Source organism: Schistocerca nitens, chromosome 3 (assembly GCF_023898315.1).
Source record: "Schistocerca nitens isolate TAMUIC-IGC-003100 chromosome 3, iqSchNite1.1, whole genome shotgun sequence".
NCBI lineage: Eukaryota > Metazoa > Arthropoda > Insecta > Orthoptera > Acrididae > Schistocerca > Schistocerca nitens.
Window position 1 is genome coordinate 53,878,657 of NC_064616.1, and position 17,508 is coordinate 53,896,164.

General features: G+C 40.2%; 1 protein-coding gene across 2 annotated transcripts in view; it reads left to right on the top strand.

Annotated features, from left to right (window-relative positions):
- The window catches only part of LOC126248010 (dynamin-binding protein-like), a 222,855-nt gene that overhangs the window by 125,233 nt on the left and 80,114 nt on the right, over nt 1–17,508 (top strand). For both annotated transcript variants that reach the window (XM_049948593.1, XM_049948592.1), the window contains exons 15-16: nt 2,433–2,663; nt 15,401–15,553. In XM_049948593.1, coding sequence (XP_049804550.1) covers nt 2,433–2,663; nt 15,401–15,553 — 384 coding nt within the window. The remainder of the gene's footprint in view (nt 1–2,432; nt 2,664–15,400; nt 15,554–17,508) is intronic.

Consider the following 17,508-nt stretch of genomic DNA (forward strand, 5'->3'; position numbering starts at 1 on the left):
ACAACTAATCGAAATATCCATACCCAATACAACAAATATACAAAAGAAAACAGGAGAAAAAATTGAAAAATACATCCAACTGGCTGAGGAAGTCAAGGACATGTGGCATCAGGATAAAGTTGACATTATACCAATTATACTATCAACTACAGGAGTCATACCACACAATATCCACCAGTAAATCAACAAAATACAGCTACATCCAAACTTATATATACAACTACAGAAATCTGTAATTATTGACACTTGTTCAATTACCCGAAAGTTCCTAAATGCAATGTAACATATACCGTACAGTTAAAAGGAAGTCATGCTTGATCAAGGTCCGTGTCACCTTCCATTTTTAACCAGACATAACGTCTGAGACAAGAAAGAAATAATAATAATAATAAAAGATGGGTGGGGGATGTATGTTACCAGAAGTTAAACCCAGGATTCTGGTCGGATGCAGGAACATGTTAGAAAGCAAGTTCTCCTCTCTGTAGTTCAGGAAAACAATTACTCAGGTAGGAAGATCCAAATACCCATGGGTGTAGCAGGCACACAGGTCCCTCAGACTCAAGGGACCTAATTGCCAGCTACATCACTTGGGATATTTGGTGCTGACAGGATTGTCTGGGCACACAATATAGAGGTCTTTTGCACCCAGGTTTTCGGATTGTGGCAGTTGTTCACAGACATTTAAACATTTACAGTATGTTTTACAACTTATTTGGAATTTCATAGCAATAAACCTAGTTTCCTTGGCTTTTAATAGAGCTAATCAAATGCCAGGATGTCATACTTTAAAACTTTTCTTTACATCATGATGCACTGTGCTGATTTTGTTTTTCTGTAAGGCGGTGTAGCAGCTTTGCTGCCATGTAGTTTTTCAGAGTGTAAAGGATTTCAGGTACAGGCAGTGTAATGGATTTCAGATACTGGCAGTGGAATGGATTTCAGGTACAAGCAGCCCCAAAGAATTATCTGCCTTACAGTATGACACACACTGGTCATCGTCTACACTAGCTTCTGAACTTTAAAGTAATTCAGTGGCTGTCCCTCTGAAAAATTGTATTTCTTAACTGTTCACTGCTCTTCTTTATTTCAATTGGATGATCATGTGATCTTAAGTGATCAACATCACTTGATAACAGTGTAGTTATCGGCAAGATTAAACAAGCACAGGAGGAGGTTGTGACTTTTCATGTGGAGTCCCATCTATTAAAACATTTTCATTACTTCTAGTAACCCTTCCGGGATGTAAGGTCGTGGTCCATGAAACTCTTCAGCTCCTAACGTTTCGTCCAGAGCTGCGCTGGACATCTTCAGAGGGGTGTTTCTCCTCCGGTGAGTCTTGCCGACTGAGGAGTTCTCACTGGAGGAGAAACACCCCTCTGAAGATGTCCAGTGCAGCTCTGGACGAAACGTTAGGAGCTGAAGAGTTTCATGGACCACGACCTTACATCCCGGAAGGTTTACCAGAAGATATGTCATCCAGTCGTGAAAGCCTTCATACTATGATTTTCATTACTCCTTGTACAATGGCTGTAGGTTTTCAGTAGCTTTGGATTTTCAGTGTCAAGTTTACCATATACATTGACAACTGAACTTGACTAGTTTTGTAAATTACCCACTTATTGGGAAGCGATGTAGTCAGGATTTAAAAACAGAGTGGGCTTACAAATAACATACACATGTTCAGTAAAAGAAACAGTATCTCTTTATTTTCTTATTACCATGTTAAGGACCGCCGGCGGGCGGGGGGATGTAACTCTTGTACCTGCAGACCCATAGACCCATCTTGGAGGAGAAGGGAAGTGAAAAGGTAAAGAAGACTAAGCCATTTAGTGTGTGCTCATGGTGGCGACTCACAACACAAGAGAGCTCCATTTTGTGGCCATGGTTCCAAGAGCCCTCCATCTCAGAAGTACAGTGAACCTGTGGCATGATGATTTAATTAGCAGAGTAGCTTTGCTGATGATGATTTAGCCTAGTCTGGTGTGAATCAAAGGGCATATTGTCAACAGTTCATGTTTCAGGGAAACAAACAACCTCTGCTGAAGTGATAATTTTACTTGACAAGTAAATCACAATGAATTATACTTGAACAATATAGGAATATATTTTAAAGAGAAATTTTAGATAATTGTTAGACTGGCTAGATGACCAGGACAGGGATAACAACATTGGTTTTTAATGTAGTAAATAAACTGTATCTGAATATAATAGATTCTTAGCAACATTTGTGCCATATATTCAAGGTGAGACTAGGAGAACACAGAATAGCTCAGAAGCCTGAAAAGGTTTTGAAACAGTTTGTTACTTATGTACAACTTTATCTGGTACGTACTAGCCTTCTTGCTTACTGCCTCATGTTCTGTGCTGCAGTAAATTTTCTCACTTCACCCATCTTTGTTCCATGCCTGACATTATTAATTTTCTTTTCACAGACAAAAGATCCTATTTTTCAAGAATATGAAACACAATTCCATCTACTGGAAAAAACTATTCGACTGTTTATGAAAAATGTAGAGATTTTTATGAATCATATTCATGAAATGGTAACAGCCCATAGCAATTTGGGTGAATCAGTAAGTTACTTCTATCAAGAAAGACATTCAGAAGTTGAAGACTTCAGCCGAATTCAAAGGCTTATAAGTCGGCAGTTCTGGAAGGAGTTTGTGAGTATTATTATTTCTCTAAGTTGTTACATTTTATTTGTGCTGTTTAAAACCATTATGTGTGTAGGTGTGTGTGTGTGTGTGTGTGTGTGTGTGTGTGTGTGTGTGTGTGTGTGTGTTCAATCTCATTTTAAAATGTTATGTAAAAGTGGAGTTTTAGTAGTTGGATTAAGCTATTGTAAATAATATAGTAGACATGTTTGCGCAGATATTGGTATGACCCTCAAATCCATGAGATGGAAACATATAAATGTGCATGACTTACAAACCAAAATCATACTCAAACAAAATCTTGAAATATGTCTGCACATGAGGGGATGTTAGGTGCAAAAGCACATATAAGTGTCTGCTGCATTAAAATAACATTTTTAATCAATGAATGCCTTCTCTGTGCGATAGCAATGGAGATACTATCAAAGACAGTGCTGCCAAAGCAGAGTTCCTAAACATAGCCTTCTGAAATGTCTTCACAAAAGAAGACGAAGTAAATTATCGGAGTAGTGAAGCAACTTAAATCACTTAATAAAAGCAAGTCTCCTAGTCCACACTGTATACCAGTTAGGTTCCTTTTAGAGTATGCTGATGCAATAACTCCATACTTAACAATCATATACAACCATTTGCTCGACAAAAGATCTGTACCGAAAGACTGGAAATTGCACAGGTCACACCAATATTCAAGAAAGGTAGTAGGAGCAATCCACCAAATTACATGCCCATATTATTAACACTAATATGCAGCAGGATTTTGTAACATATATTGTGTTTGAAAATTATGAATTACCTCGAAGAAACGGTGTATTGACACACAGTCAGCACGGATGTAGAAAACATCGTTCTTGTTAAAGACAACTAGCTTTTTACTCACATGAAGCATTGAGTACTACTGACAAGGGATTTCACATTGATTCCATATTTCTGGATTTCCAGAAGGCTTTTGACACAATACCACACAAGCGGCTTGTAGTGAAATTCCGTGCTTATGGACTATTGTCTCAGTTATGTTACTGGATTCGTGAGTTACTGTCAGAGAGGTCACAGTTCATAGTAATTGACGGAAAGTCATCGAGTAAAACAGAAGTGATTTCTGGTGTTCCTCAAGGTAGTGTTGTAGGCCCTTTGCTGTTCCTTATCTATATAAACTATTTTGGAGACAATCTGAAGAGGCGTCTTAGGTTGTTTGCAGATAACGCTGCCATTTATCGACTAATAAAGTCATTGGAACATCAAAACAAATTGCAAAACGAAACTTCCTGGCAGATTAAAACTATGTGCCGGACCGAGACTCGAACTCAGGACCTTTGTCTTTTGTGAGCAAGTGCTCTAACACAGTTTTAATCTGCCAGGAAGTTTCATACCAGTGCACACTTCGCTGCAGAGTGAAAATTTCATTCTGGAAATTGTAAAATGGTTTGAAAAGATATCCGTATGGTGCAAAAGTTGCCAATTGACCCTAAATAACGAAAAGTGTGAGGTCATTCACATGAGTGCTAAAAGGAATCCGTTCAACTTTGGTCACACAATAAATCAGTCAAATCTAAAGGCTGTAAATTCAACTAAATAACTAGGAATTACAATTACGAACAACTTAAATTGGAAGGAACACACAGAAAATGTTTTGGGGAAGGCTAACCAAAGACTGCATTTTAGTGGCAGGACACTTAGGAAATGTAACAGATCTACTAAGGAGACTGCCTACATTACACTTGACCGTCCTCTTTTAGAATACTGCTGCATGGTGTGGGACCCTTACCAGATAGGATTGATGGAGTACATCAAAAAAGTTCAAAGAAAGGTAGCACATTTTGTATTATCACGAAATAGGAGACAGAGTATCACTGAAATGGTACAGGATCTGGGGTGGACATCATTAAAACAAAGGCATTTTTTGTTGTGGCAGAATCTTCTCACGAAATTTCAATTACCAACTTTCTCCTCCAAATGTGAAAATATTTTATTAAATGTAACAAGTAGTTTACTTTTACCAGTCACTGTTTATTTATCACCACAACACGTTTCAAAAAATTTAAATCTCCATCACCAGGTGGATTTGCATTTGTTAGTATGACATTTGTGTGTGTTGTGTTAAGATTTTTTTGAGGAACTTGTGGCACTGTCTCCAGTGGTCACAACTTTCTTTCACTGTCGTAACACAACACATGTACACTGTCATATTCTGTAAACAATTTTACAAAATAGCTTGAGTATTTTGCAAATGGGCATCACTATGGGGTGGCTGTATGTGGGGATCCAAGCTATATTCAGGACCCTCAATTGGTCCAGAGATTGCTGAAGCTGCTGCCTGCATTGAGGTTAGGAAAACGATTGAAGTGCTACCCCAATTTGTCTGGCAAACAGGTTTCAGTCACTGTCTATGGCTGATAATGATCCTGAGCTGGCTGATAATGATCCTGAGCCATCTGTCATTGTGTGCCCTGTTTCAGCCTGCAGGGTCCAGGTATTCACAGAGGGTGCAATTGTTATTGGTCGGGAGCTCCATTGTTAGGCAAGTGATGCAGCCCATTATGGATATGGCTGACAAGTGTGATAAAAACTGAGTGAGTGTGCACTTTATGTGCCTCTTGGAGGGGGGGGGGGGGGGGCATCACAGAAGATGTGGAATGGGTCCTTCCGGATGACATGAAGAGCACAGGGTGCAGCCAACTGCAGGTGGTGGCTCGTGGCACCAAGGATGTGTTTCATTTCAGATCAGACTAGATTCTTTCTCCTTTCTGGCAGCTATCAGAGGTGGTGGTAAAGACAGACAGTCTTGCCTGCAAGATAAAGGCAGAGCTTACAATCTGCAGCATTGTTGATAGGATCAAATGTGAATCTTTGCTACAGAGTTGAGTGGAGGTCTGAATCAGAGTCTCAGCTGATTCTTCAACTTTGTGAGGATGCTTTGTTTTGTTTCATAGAGTGTAGAGATTTTGGGATTGACTTAATTGACCGGTAGTCCATTACACTTAGAAGGTGGCTACATGGGCTGTGGAGTGGTGTGTGTGTGTGTGTGTGTGTGTGTGCGCACATGCATAATTTGGGGCTTGTGGGTGTGTGCACATGTGCGTCTGTGTGCTTGTGTGTGCACAAGTGTGGAGGGAGGGGGAGGGGGGGGGCTGTGTGTGTGTGTGTGTGTGTGTGTGTGTGTGTGTGTGTGTGTGTGTGTGAATTTGGAGTTAGTTAACATTGAAGTTAGCCAACAAGACCATTGCGAGTGCAAATTCAAGTGTGCCGCCAGAGACAGTGTCACCAAACATGTTCTTCATTTCGTTTTCTAATGGATAAAGCTATAGGAGAACTTGGAGTGGAAGTCGTAGCCCAGGACTGCAATGAGGCCACATCCAGAAAGCAGCATGATCAGCTCCTGTATCATCAGGCCACAAGGCGTGGACATCAGCCACAGCCGGCCATTGCCCATGCCTGATCAGCACCACTCAGCAGCAGCAGCAGCAGCAGCAGCAGCAGCAGCAAGACTTCTGTGACAACATTACAGGTGTCAGTGCCCTGGTACCAGTCTTCAAGCCACTCAGGCTTGGCTTATTTCCATGTCATTGATGCGTACTGCTGATTATGCCAGCCCCATCCATTGCCCTATTCCAAATGGTTCTGAGTGACAACAAAACATTGCCCCTCTTAACCCATGGAAGGGGATGCTCAGTTTGTGTCCTCCTGCACCATTGTAACACTGCCTCCACTGGGCAGTGATGGAGAGACCCCTGCCTATCTACCTTGCCTGGGCAGCCAGCAACACTCCAGCTGCCGCCGTCTCAGGATCACTCATCCTCGCCAGAGTCCAGGCAGCAGTTTGCAGTAAGGTTCTGAGCAGCAATGTGATCTTCCACAAGACTGGCCAACATCACCCATTGCCTGCTCTGCACCGCAGCCGAGCCACGTGCAGTGTCCACACCATTTCGAAATTAGTACGCCGTGTGAATGCTCCATTGTGTAAACACACACCTGTCTGCACCTCTGGCTGTTACCTTGCCAGCCACTGCAGTGCTGAAGATTATGTGAAGAAGAAAATGCACTTCACTGACTGTACTAACAGGATGGAATAATTAAAGACTTGTTGCGTTCCTTCTCATGCCTGCCCATGGACACTTCTGACCAGTAACATGGTGAAATCCAAACAGTGTGAACTTTTAAAGAAGCTGTAAAGATGTATTTTATCCTCACATGGATCCACCTCTGCTGCTGTCAACATCTCTTATCTTCAGAAGAGAACCCAGCCCACAAACAACCTAAAACTGAACAAGAAAGCAGTACAAAAAATTGGATTTGGGATGGTTGTGATGATTGAAGCCAAGCCAAAGGCTGGGCAGTCTCATGTGCTATCATCTGTGCTGTAAGAACAACTGACACCATTTGTATCTGGTGGGCTGCTTAAATTTGTGCATGCAATGACCTGATTGGTTAACCTCAATGCTGATTAACTCGGAAATGCCACAACATATCAAGTTTATACTAAACACTCTTACAATCTTTCCAGACTGTTTATGACCATCATATATATAAATCAGAGTGAATGTACGAGGTGTGGCTAGAAAAAAACCGGACTAGTACTGGTGAAACAATAAAACGAATGCAATAAGGCTGAATGTTGCGTGGACTGTCACGTGACTCTCGCTCCGCCTACTGCTCGAGTTTCATCTGCCTCCTGCACTCAGTCTGCCCGTGGCATCTGTTTTAAGTAGTTGACGTTTTGTCTGTGCGTCGGAAAATGTTGAGTGTACAGAAAGAACAGCGTGTTAACATCAAATTTTGTTTCAAACTAGGAAAATCTGCAAGTGAAACGTTTGTAATGTTACAACAAGTGTACGGCGATGATTGTTTATCGCGAACACAAGTGTTTGAGTGGTTTAAATGATTTAAAGATGGCCGCGAAGACACCAGTGATGACACTCGCACTGGCAGACCATTGTCAGCAAAAACTGATGCAAACATTGAAAAAATCGGTAAACTTGTTCGACAAGATCGCCGTTTAACAATCAGAGCAGTGTCTGAGTTAACAGGAGTTGACAAGGAAAGTGTTAGGCAGATTCTTCATGAAAGTTTCAACATGAACAAAGTGTGTTCAAAAATGGTTCCAAAGTGTCTCACAACTGAACAGAAGGAACGTTGAAGAATGATTTGTTCTGACATCCTGGAAAACATTGAAAGTGATCCCACCTTCTTACAAAATGTTATTACTTGCGATGAATCGTGGTTTTTTACTTATGATCCCGAAACTAAACGCCAATCGATGCATTGGAAAACTCCTGGTTCTCCACGACAAAAAAAAGCACGAATGTCAAAATCGAAATTCAAGGCAATGATGATTGTTTTTTTTGACATCAAAGGGATTGTGCACATTGATTGGGTACCAGAGGGACAAACAGTGAATCAGCATTACTACATTAGCGTCCTAGCTACCCTACGTGAGCGAGTACGGAGAAAACGGAACGATTTGTGGAGAAAAAAGTCATGGATCCTTCACCAAGACAATGCCCCAGCTCACAGTGCGTTGTCAGTGAAGACGTTTTTGGCAAAACACAACATTCCGATCTTAGATCATCCACTCTACTCACCTGATTTGGCCCCCTGTGACTTTTTTCTTTTCCCTAAAGTCAAGTCAGCTTTGAAAGGAACTAGATTTGAGACTGTTGAAGCAGTAAAAGAAAAAGCGACGGAAGTAATGTATGGACTTACCGAAAATGATCTGCAGCATTGCTATGAACAGTGGAAAATTCGTATGGAGCGGTGTAGAGACCGAGGAGGAGAGTACATTGAAGGAGATAACATGAAATTGTAAATAAATGTTTTTTCCAGCATCAGTCTGGTTTTTTCTAGCCGCATCTCGTATGTATGTCCAGGATCTCCTCCAAAAGCTCCTGATTGATTTCAACAAAATTTGGCACAGAAACAGCAGGCCTCTCAAGTATCAATCTTTTAGCTCCAATAGGAACAGAGATATGGGCAAAAATGTATTTCTTCTGGCCCCTGCCATATAGGCTGCCTTGCGCAACAGGCAGATTGTATGGGGGTAGAATTGGTTGCCTTACTGCCCTGCTTTGCAAGACATCCTGCATGTCAGGGGCAAGAAATGTTATTCCAACCTCTGACTTGCAGGCTGCCATGTGAGTTAGGTATATTGTATTGTCATATCAACCTGCCTTCCCGACTTGCTATGCAGGAGAGCCTACACAACAGAGGCAAAAAGCTGAGAGGGGAATGAAGAGATAAGAAGGGTGGGTTGGGGAGGATAGATGTAGGAAGAAGAGGCAGGAGTAGATTGATAGGGGAGGGGGCCAACGGGAGATAGAGATTGAGGCAGGAGGAGATTGACAGAGAGAGAAAGAGAAAGAGAGAGAGAGAGAGAGAGATGGACAGGGAGAAGAAGGAGTAAGGAGTGATGCAGGGGGCAGGGATGTAGAGAGGTAGGGGGCAGATGGAAAAGGAAGAGAGGGAGGAGGTGATGGACAGAGAGAGTGGTTTAGGATATGAACAGGAGGAGGGGTAGGACAATATGTTCCAAGAGAGAGGAAGGAGAAGGAGGACCTAAAGATGGGGAGGAGGAGTGGACAGACAGAGTGGGGAGAAGGAGATGGACAGATAGAGGTGGGAGGATGCGGTGGACTGAGAGATGGGGGGAGGAAGAGGTGGATACAGAGATGGGAGAGGAGGAGGTATATATAAAGCAAAGTGTATGCCTATATTGTCCAGGACCTGCTCCCTAACCCCTGGATCGATTTCAACCAGCTTTGGTAAAAAGAAAGCGGGCCTCACAAGTATCAGTGCTGTGGGATTTGTAAGCTCCTAGCTACAATAGGACAGAAGATACAGACAAAAACCTGTTTTTTTTCCAGCCCCTGGCATATAGGTTGCCATGCATGACAGGAATGTTGTGTGGGAACACTATTGGCCTGCCAGATCAACCTATTTTGCAGGGCAACTGTTGTGGCGTAGTAAGACAACCACGCCACTTGGAAGTAGCCGAAAGGCACGCGTTAACTCACGCAGGCTAGTAGATAGGTCTGAAACAGGATACGTAATGAATGCTATAAAGAAAAGTACGTAGCTCCTGTAATACTTAACTTTAATCCATCCTTGTGGTACATCGCTCTTGATGAGACATGCTTCATACGATAACTATCAATTGCTATGTAATGCTAATGGCGCCTTGCTAGGTCGTAGCCATTGACTTAGCTGAAGGCCATTCTATCGGCTCTGCAAATGAGCGAGGCTTCGTCAGTGTGCATCGCTAGCTAAGTCGTCCGTACAACTGGGGCGAGTGCTAGTAAGTCTAGCGAGACCTGCCGTGTGGTGGCGCTCGGTCTGCGATCACTGTCAGTGGCGACACGCGGGTCCGACATGTACTAACGGACCGCGGCCGATTTAAAGCTACCACCTAGCAAGTGTGGTGTCTGGCAGTGACACCACAGCAACCTACATGTCAGCAGCAGAAACAATTTTGCAACCCCTGACATGTAGGCTGCCCTGCAAGACATGTGCCAATAAGTATGACTGAAATCTGGCTAAAGCTGAAGCTAACTTCAACTGAAGTTCTTAACAAGATCTAGTGGTGTTTAGAAGTGATAGATGAAATTTAGTTGGTGGTGGTATGTTTGTTGCTGTTGGAAGTGGTTTGTCGTTCAGTGAGATTGAAGTAGATGTTGTTGTGAGCTACTATTAGAAGTACATTATTAACTGGTTCTCTCTCTCTCTCTCTCTCTCTCTCTCTCTCTCTCTCTCTCTCTCTCTCTCTGCCGCCCCCCACCCCTCTCTCTCCTCCCACCGTTCTCCCCCTTCTCCCTTTAACTTAGATGAGATAGTTGCTGAAAGGGTCAAGGGCAACTGGAGTCTCCTAATGAATAGGTACCCAACTCATAGTTGATTATGATGTCAATCTATCCTCAAAATGATAAGGAAAATAAATGTTCATATTTTGTGGTAGGCATAAAACTTTGTCCAAAATTGTAGTAAATGCTTTCTGTGAAAATTATTTTGATCAGTTAGTTCAGGAGCACATGAAGTTTTAGCAACAAATAATTCTGAACAAATAGTGTGTCTCATGATGGCTACAATAAGTAGTGACTTCAAATTTGCTATAGCAAGATTGAATACCTAATATCTGCATCTATTTAAAATAAATGCTAAAATGTATCTATTTAAAAAGGCAGATAGAAATTCACTTCACACCTGTAAGAAACAATCTCCACTCTTTGCATACCAACTATATAAGCATCGAAAAAAAGGTGGCTCAGATCAAAAGAAACAATGTTGACAGCAGTTCAGAGGTTTATACCAAGTACATTAATATGAGATGAAACAGATGGTACTCACAACAGGTTAGGACAACGTTGCAGAAGCAGTGCAAAAAGCCTACCAGATTTTAAAAAAATGAAAAATTTGGACTGTTTACAGAAGCTGAAAACTTGGTTCGAACTCCAATGCGAGGTACTCTTAATAGTTTCCACAGTAAAAACTCTTTTTTAAAATGTGACAGAAAAGCCAAAGAGGTTTTGATGCTATGTAAAATAATCTAGTGTCTAGATACAATCAGTACCTTCAATGCATATCAGGGACAACAGTGCTAGTAAACACTATTTTGTTGAAAATTGACATTTTGAGAACTGTGGCTGTAGTACTATAAGGTTTATAATGGAAACAGCAACTGGCCGTGAGTATGGTTTCAGTGAATTGAACAGCAGTCGCATAGTGCACGTCCACAAATATTTTGATTTTAAAATTCACAACATAAACAGAGGGTGATTTTGTCACAAAGAATCATACAGCACGTTCATCACGTTGCAGGTTTTAATGACTTTCAAACCTTTTCATAAATGCTTTGGTAGAGGTCATAAAAACTAAATCACTTCTAAACTTTACTAGACAGTGAACAAAAAAACTTTGTCTATCCTAGTGCAGGAAACCCATAATGAATACAAACAAGTCCAGCAAGAAAACAACGAAATATGTAACAACCATGTGCAGATGAATTTGTAGGAAGTCTGAAATTGGTCATGGTTTATTCAAATAAACCTTATTAAACTGTACTTCTGGCTGGTTACTGTTTCAATTATAAACCTCTTAGTGTTACTAAAAGCCAAGTCACTAAACACAGAATTACAAAACATGATTTTCTGTAATTCTTTCACCAAAGAAGATGCAGTAAATGTTCCATAATTTGAATCAAGAAGAGTAACCTGGAGGTAGATACCATAGGTACCCTAAGTGTAGTGAAGCAACTTATGCCACTTAATAAAGGCAAGTCTTCTGGTCCAGATTGTATGTCAATCATGTTCCTTTGGGAAATAATTCCATTTTCATCAATCATATACAACCAAAGGAAGATCAATACCTAAAGACTCAAAAGTTGCACATGTCACATCAGTGTGAAAGAAAGGAAGTAAAACTGATTTGCCAAGTTATAGACCCATATCATATTGGTTTTAATACAGAGGGGTCCAAAAAAAATGTATCCACTGTTTAAAAGTCCATAACTGGCAAACTAATTGACGGAGTTGTCTCATCTTTGGTAGTGTAATAGTTGTAGTTCCGGCAATCACCACACAAGCGTTGTATTGTGTTGTTTTGTCAGATGACAGTCGCCAGATAGTCAGTGTTTTGTTCTTAGTTGCACCTAGTTACTCGAGTAAACATGGCTGGCGCAAGGCTTACATTCGATGAAAGGAAGTCAGTTTTGAAATCGTATTTTAAGTATGAAAACATTAATGAGGTTCAACAGCAATGGCAAAATGAGTATCAAACAGACCCACCAACATGTTTAACAATTTGTTGCATTCGAGACAAATTTGAAGCTGAAGACTGTGTTAAAGATGTACATGAACAACGATCTGGGCGACCTGTAACAGTAACAAGTCCAGCTAACTCCCGTCGTGTGTTACAACAATTCACTCGCTCACAACAGACGTCTGTGAGACAGTGTGCCCATGAAACTGGAGTGATTCGCTCAAGTGTTCAGCGAATTTTGAAGACAGCACAGTGGAAGTGCTACATCCCATGATTGCTACACGCAATGAACAAGGACGATCCAGTACTGCGAATGGTTTACTAACATGGTGCGCAACGATGAAGAGTTTGCAGAGATGATTGTGTGGTCTGATGAGGCACAGTTCAAACTCAATGGTACAGTAAATCACCATAATTTCATCTACTGGGTCACCAAAAATCTGAACGTCCATGTAGACAAAGCCGTGAATTTGCCAGGAGTACATGTGTGGTGTGGGTTATCTTACTGGGGCTTAATTGGCCATTCTTCTTGGATGGCACAGTTACCGATTGGGTGTACCTTCAGAAGCTTCAGACACCCATTTTACCTGCCATCTGAGACTTGTATGGAGACGGAAAAGTTTACTTCCAAAAATATGGTGCCCCAGCCCACTACCAAAATCGTGTTAGGGCGTATCTCGACGAAAATCTACCAGGAAGATGCCGTAGAGCTGCTGTGGAGTATCCACCACGTTCCCCAGACCTAACTCCTCTGGACTTTTACCTGTGGGGAACACTAAAGGATGTCGTTTATCGACAAAAGCCATGCACATTGGATGAACTTCGAGAATCCATCATACATTCATGTGAAAATAGCCAACTGAACACATTGCAGTCAGTAGTTCGTGCTGCAGTTCGGTGGCATCGTTTGTGTGTTGATGTTAATGGTGACCATTTCGAACACCTACAGTGATATCTTTAAGTTGGACTTTAAGCTACACTTTCACCAAAAATGAGTAGAATTTTGGAACATGTACTGTGCCCCAACATAGTGAAATACCCAAAAGAAAACAATCTGTTGACACACAACCACCATGGATTTGGAAAATATTGTTCTTATGATATACAGCTGTCTCTTTATTCAAAATAATGAGTGGTATCAACAGGGGACCTCAAGTTAGATTTTCAATTGGCTTTTGACACCATTCCTCACAAGTGGCTTCTATTTAGAAGCTTCCTGGCCAATTAAAACTGTGTGCTGGACCAGGACTTGAACCTGGGACCTCTGCTTTTCATGGGAAAGTGCTCTAATAACTCAGCTATACAAGCACAACTCAAGACCCCACCCTTTTAACTTTACTTGCACCAGTACTTCATCTTCTGCCATCCAAATTTCATGGAAGTTCTCATGCGTAGTTTATGGGAGTAGCACTCCTGAAGGAAAGGACACTGTGGGGATATGGTTATTATCCTTTCTTTCAGGATTGCTAGATCTGTAAGATATGCAAGAGAACTTGTGGGGAGTTTTGAAGATAAAAGATGATGTACTGGTGGAAGTAGATCTATGAGGACAAATTTTGAGTCATACTTGGCTAGCTCGGTCATTTTAGCACTTGCTCACAAAAGGCTGTGGACCCAGTTTTGAGTCCCGGTTTGGCCCTCTGTTTTAATCTTCCAAGAAGTTTAAAGTCAGTGTATACTCTCCTGCAGAGAGAAAATTCTTTCTGGCTTCTAATCAGATTGCAGACCCATGGAGTATTGTCTCAGCTGTGTGACTTGATTCTTTATATTCTATCAGAAAGGTACAGTTCATAGTAACTAATGAGAAGTCATCTACTGAAACCAAAAGTTTACCTGGGTCCTCATGGAAGCATTATAGGCTCTCTGCTGTTCGTGATGTAAATAAATGGTTAGAGGATGATCTCATGATGCCCCTTAGATTGTGTGAAAGCAATGCTCTTGTTTACAAAATGATGCTTGGTGCAAAAAGTGGTAGTTGACCCTGTACAATAAAAAGTGTGTGGTCCTCCATATAAGTACTAAAAAAATCCATTAAAGTTGTCGATTAAACTATATATTTAGAATTACAAACAACTTAAATTGTAACCATCACATATAAAATGTTCGGAGGACAGCAAACCAAAAACAGTATTTTATTGGCAGAACACTTAGAAGGTGCATAAAATCTACTAAAGAGACTGTCTACACTACACTTGTCTGTCCTCTTCTGGAATATTATTTTACAGTATTGGATCCTTACCAAATAGTATTGACAGAGAACAATGAAATGTTCAAAGCAGGGCAGCTCATTTTGTATTACTACAAAATAAGAGAGAGAGCGTCATGATTATAATGATCAGTTTGGTGTGGCAATCATTAAAACAAAGGCTTTTTGATTGTGATGAGATCTTTTCAATAAATGTCAATCACCATCTTCCTCTTACAGATGTTGAAATATTTTGTTGATTCAAACCTCATAGAGAGAAATGACCATTGTGATAAAATAAAAAAAATCAGTGCTCGTAAGGAAAGATTTAGGTGTTCATTTTTCCCCACAGGCTATTCAAGAGTGGAATGGTTGAGAAGTAGGACTAACATCTAAATGTGAGTTGCCGAGAAATCATGTAGATCTAGAGTGAATGTAGGTGTAGAGAGTGCCTCATATAAATTGTATTAATTATCCAATACCTTTATCATTGTCATTTAAATATTTAAATGGTTATAAATGATTGATTCATAACATACTTTCATATGTCCATCACATGGCCAAAGGGTACTTTATGTATCTGAAGTTATTATTGATATAAACACCATCACACGTTTCAGTTGCCATAATATGTGGTAAGAACAGCTATCTGAAAAAGGCATATTTTAATCAGCACAAATAATTTATGTTTGTATTGAAAGGTAATTGTTTAAGAGCTTTTTGTATTAGCTAGTAACAAACACTATCTGAGTTGACAATATGAGAAGACAGTAGTTATAGGTGTATATTATTATAAAGTTTTTGTTTCGTTTATTTCCAGGAAAGTATGATACAAAGGCAAACATTTATGCCCCTCAGTTCACTCTTGGAATTATTTGAAGGACCATCAATATTGATACAGAAGTGCAATGATAAGTTTCTTGACTATGCAGCATGTTCTGCAAAGGCTGAAAAATATAAAGACTCACGATTGGTAAGTATAAAACAGAAATATGGAGTTGTATTTATGAAGAAATTTAAAATTAAATTCTCAAACAAAGGTCTTGAAGATACTTTATTTCATTTTAATAGCCATCTCAAAGTAGATGTGTTTTGTAATTATACATTTCTCTTAAGATGTTTTAAGATTGTGATTTCTTATCTGAGACTTCCCCCCCCCCCCCCCCCTCTCTCTCTCTCTCTCTCTCTCTCTCTCTCTCTCTCTCTCTCTCTCTCTCTCTCCCTCCCTCCCTCCCTCCCTCTCTCCCCCCCCTCTCCCCCCCTCCCTTATCTGTATTATTTCTGAATGTAAGTGAGGACAGTACAGGTCTCATGCTGAGTTCGGTCAAATATATGCCTGATTTCTACATCAGGCCATGTGCTGATGTTGCTAAGCTCAAAATTACTACTCCTTTCCTGGCATTCAGTTGACATGATGACTCTATTACATTCCAAATAAACATTATACTCTGTCCAAAATAGCTTTAGGATTGACACTTCAACAGGAGCACGTGGAGGCGAGGAGCAGAGTTATCACATACCACATGGGACACAGACAATGTCTTACATTTTGTTTAACTCTCTCAAACTCCACTATTCAGTGTGCAAAGATTGAACTGGCATAATTGTGTTCTGGAAGAGCTGTAGTGTGTTTTTATTTTAATTTTATTTAATATAAAAAATGACTATATACAGAAAGCATGTGAAACCACATTTCCTAATGGCATCACTGAATTTTTGACATGTGGGAAACTTACTGAATTTAGGTGAACATGTCACACAGAGTAAATCTTAAGAATTAATCCAATTTTAATCTGTTCAAAGCTGGAACTCTGTTAGAGGTGTGTAACACACGATGATTTAACTTAAATGAGACATCTAATGCTCTGCTTCCATGTCAACAGCTAAGCTATTATCGATTTGATTTCATTATGAGATATAGATTGCTAGGTTTATAATTAACCTATTATTATATTTTCTGATCAGCCTGCACATTTCTATCATAACAAAGGAAAATTAAAATTATGCATGTTAATTAGTGTGAGAAAACTTATCTTAAATAAGCCTGGCAGTACAGGGAGGAAGACGACTTGATATGAAATTAAACTACCTCAGTATTGAAGCAATAATACTGCACACAGTGATGATTATTTCTTTTGTTGGGTAAGATCAAGATTTCTGAGGTGAACTTCATGTGGTCTCGGTTGCTGACAATAGCCTTCCTATTAAAATGTCAAAACTTGTTAAATTATAAATATGCTAGTCAGCTACTTACCATTGTAAACATCACACTTCAAATATCCAGCAGACATCACTATTGTATCATTTCTGCAGTGACAGTGAAAAATTCCTCTGACATGACCCTTGTCACTATCTCAGGTGCTTGAAATGCCACTGTCACTATCATTATTAATTAAATGATAAGTTTCCCCACTTAATTTTTGGAAATCTTCATTCTGCCATGATTTTGTATCTGGGGAACTGTGGGTCACGTAGAGAGATTAGTGCTGTAAGCTGTACCTTGTTAAGATTACCACTTATTTTAATGATGTAAAGCTGAATGCAATCAGTTATCACCTCCTTTTGCTATGCCAGAGTAGGCACCTTCTCAACAATAACAGAATGAGAGTATTATCGAAAACAATTGACAGTTTTCCCATATTTGGTATTAAAGAGCCTATGGACCACTTAGTAAATGTATCGTGATTCATTTATTTATGACTATCTCCTGTATTTGTTGATTTAAAAAGCAAGAGTCAATTTGAATAAAACCTGCTGTTGTGCCAGCATTCAAAAGGGTAAGTCTGCTGGAAGACATTACCATTGATCCTGTAGTTGTGTCGTCATATAGCTATATTTTCTCTCCCGATCAACAACTTATGGCCACAGAAATGTCCATACTGACAGCCCAGGTTATGAGAACCATGAATAATGTTATGTGATGGCCTC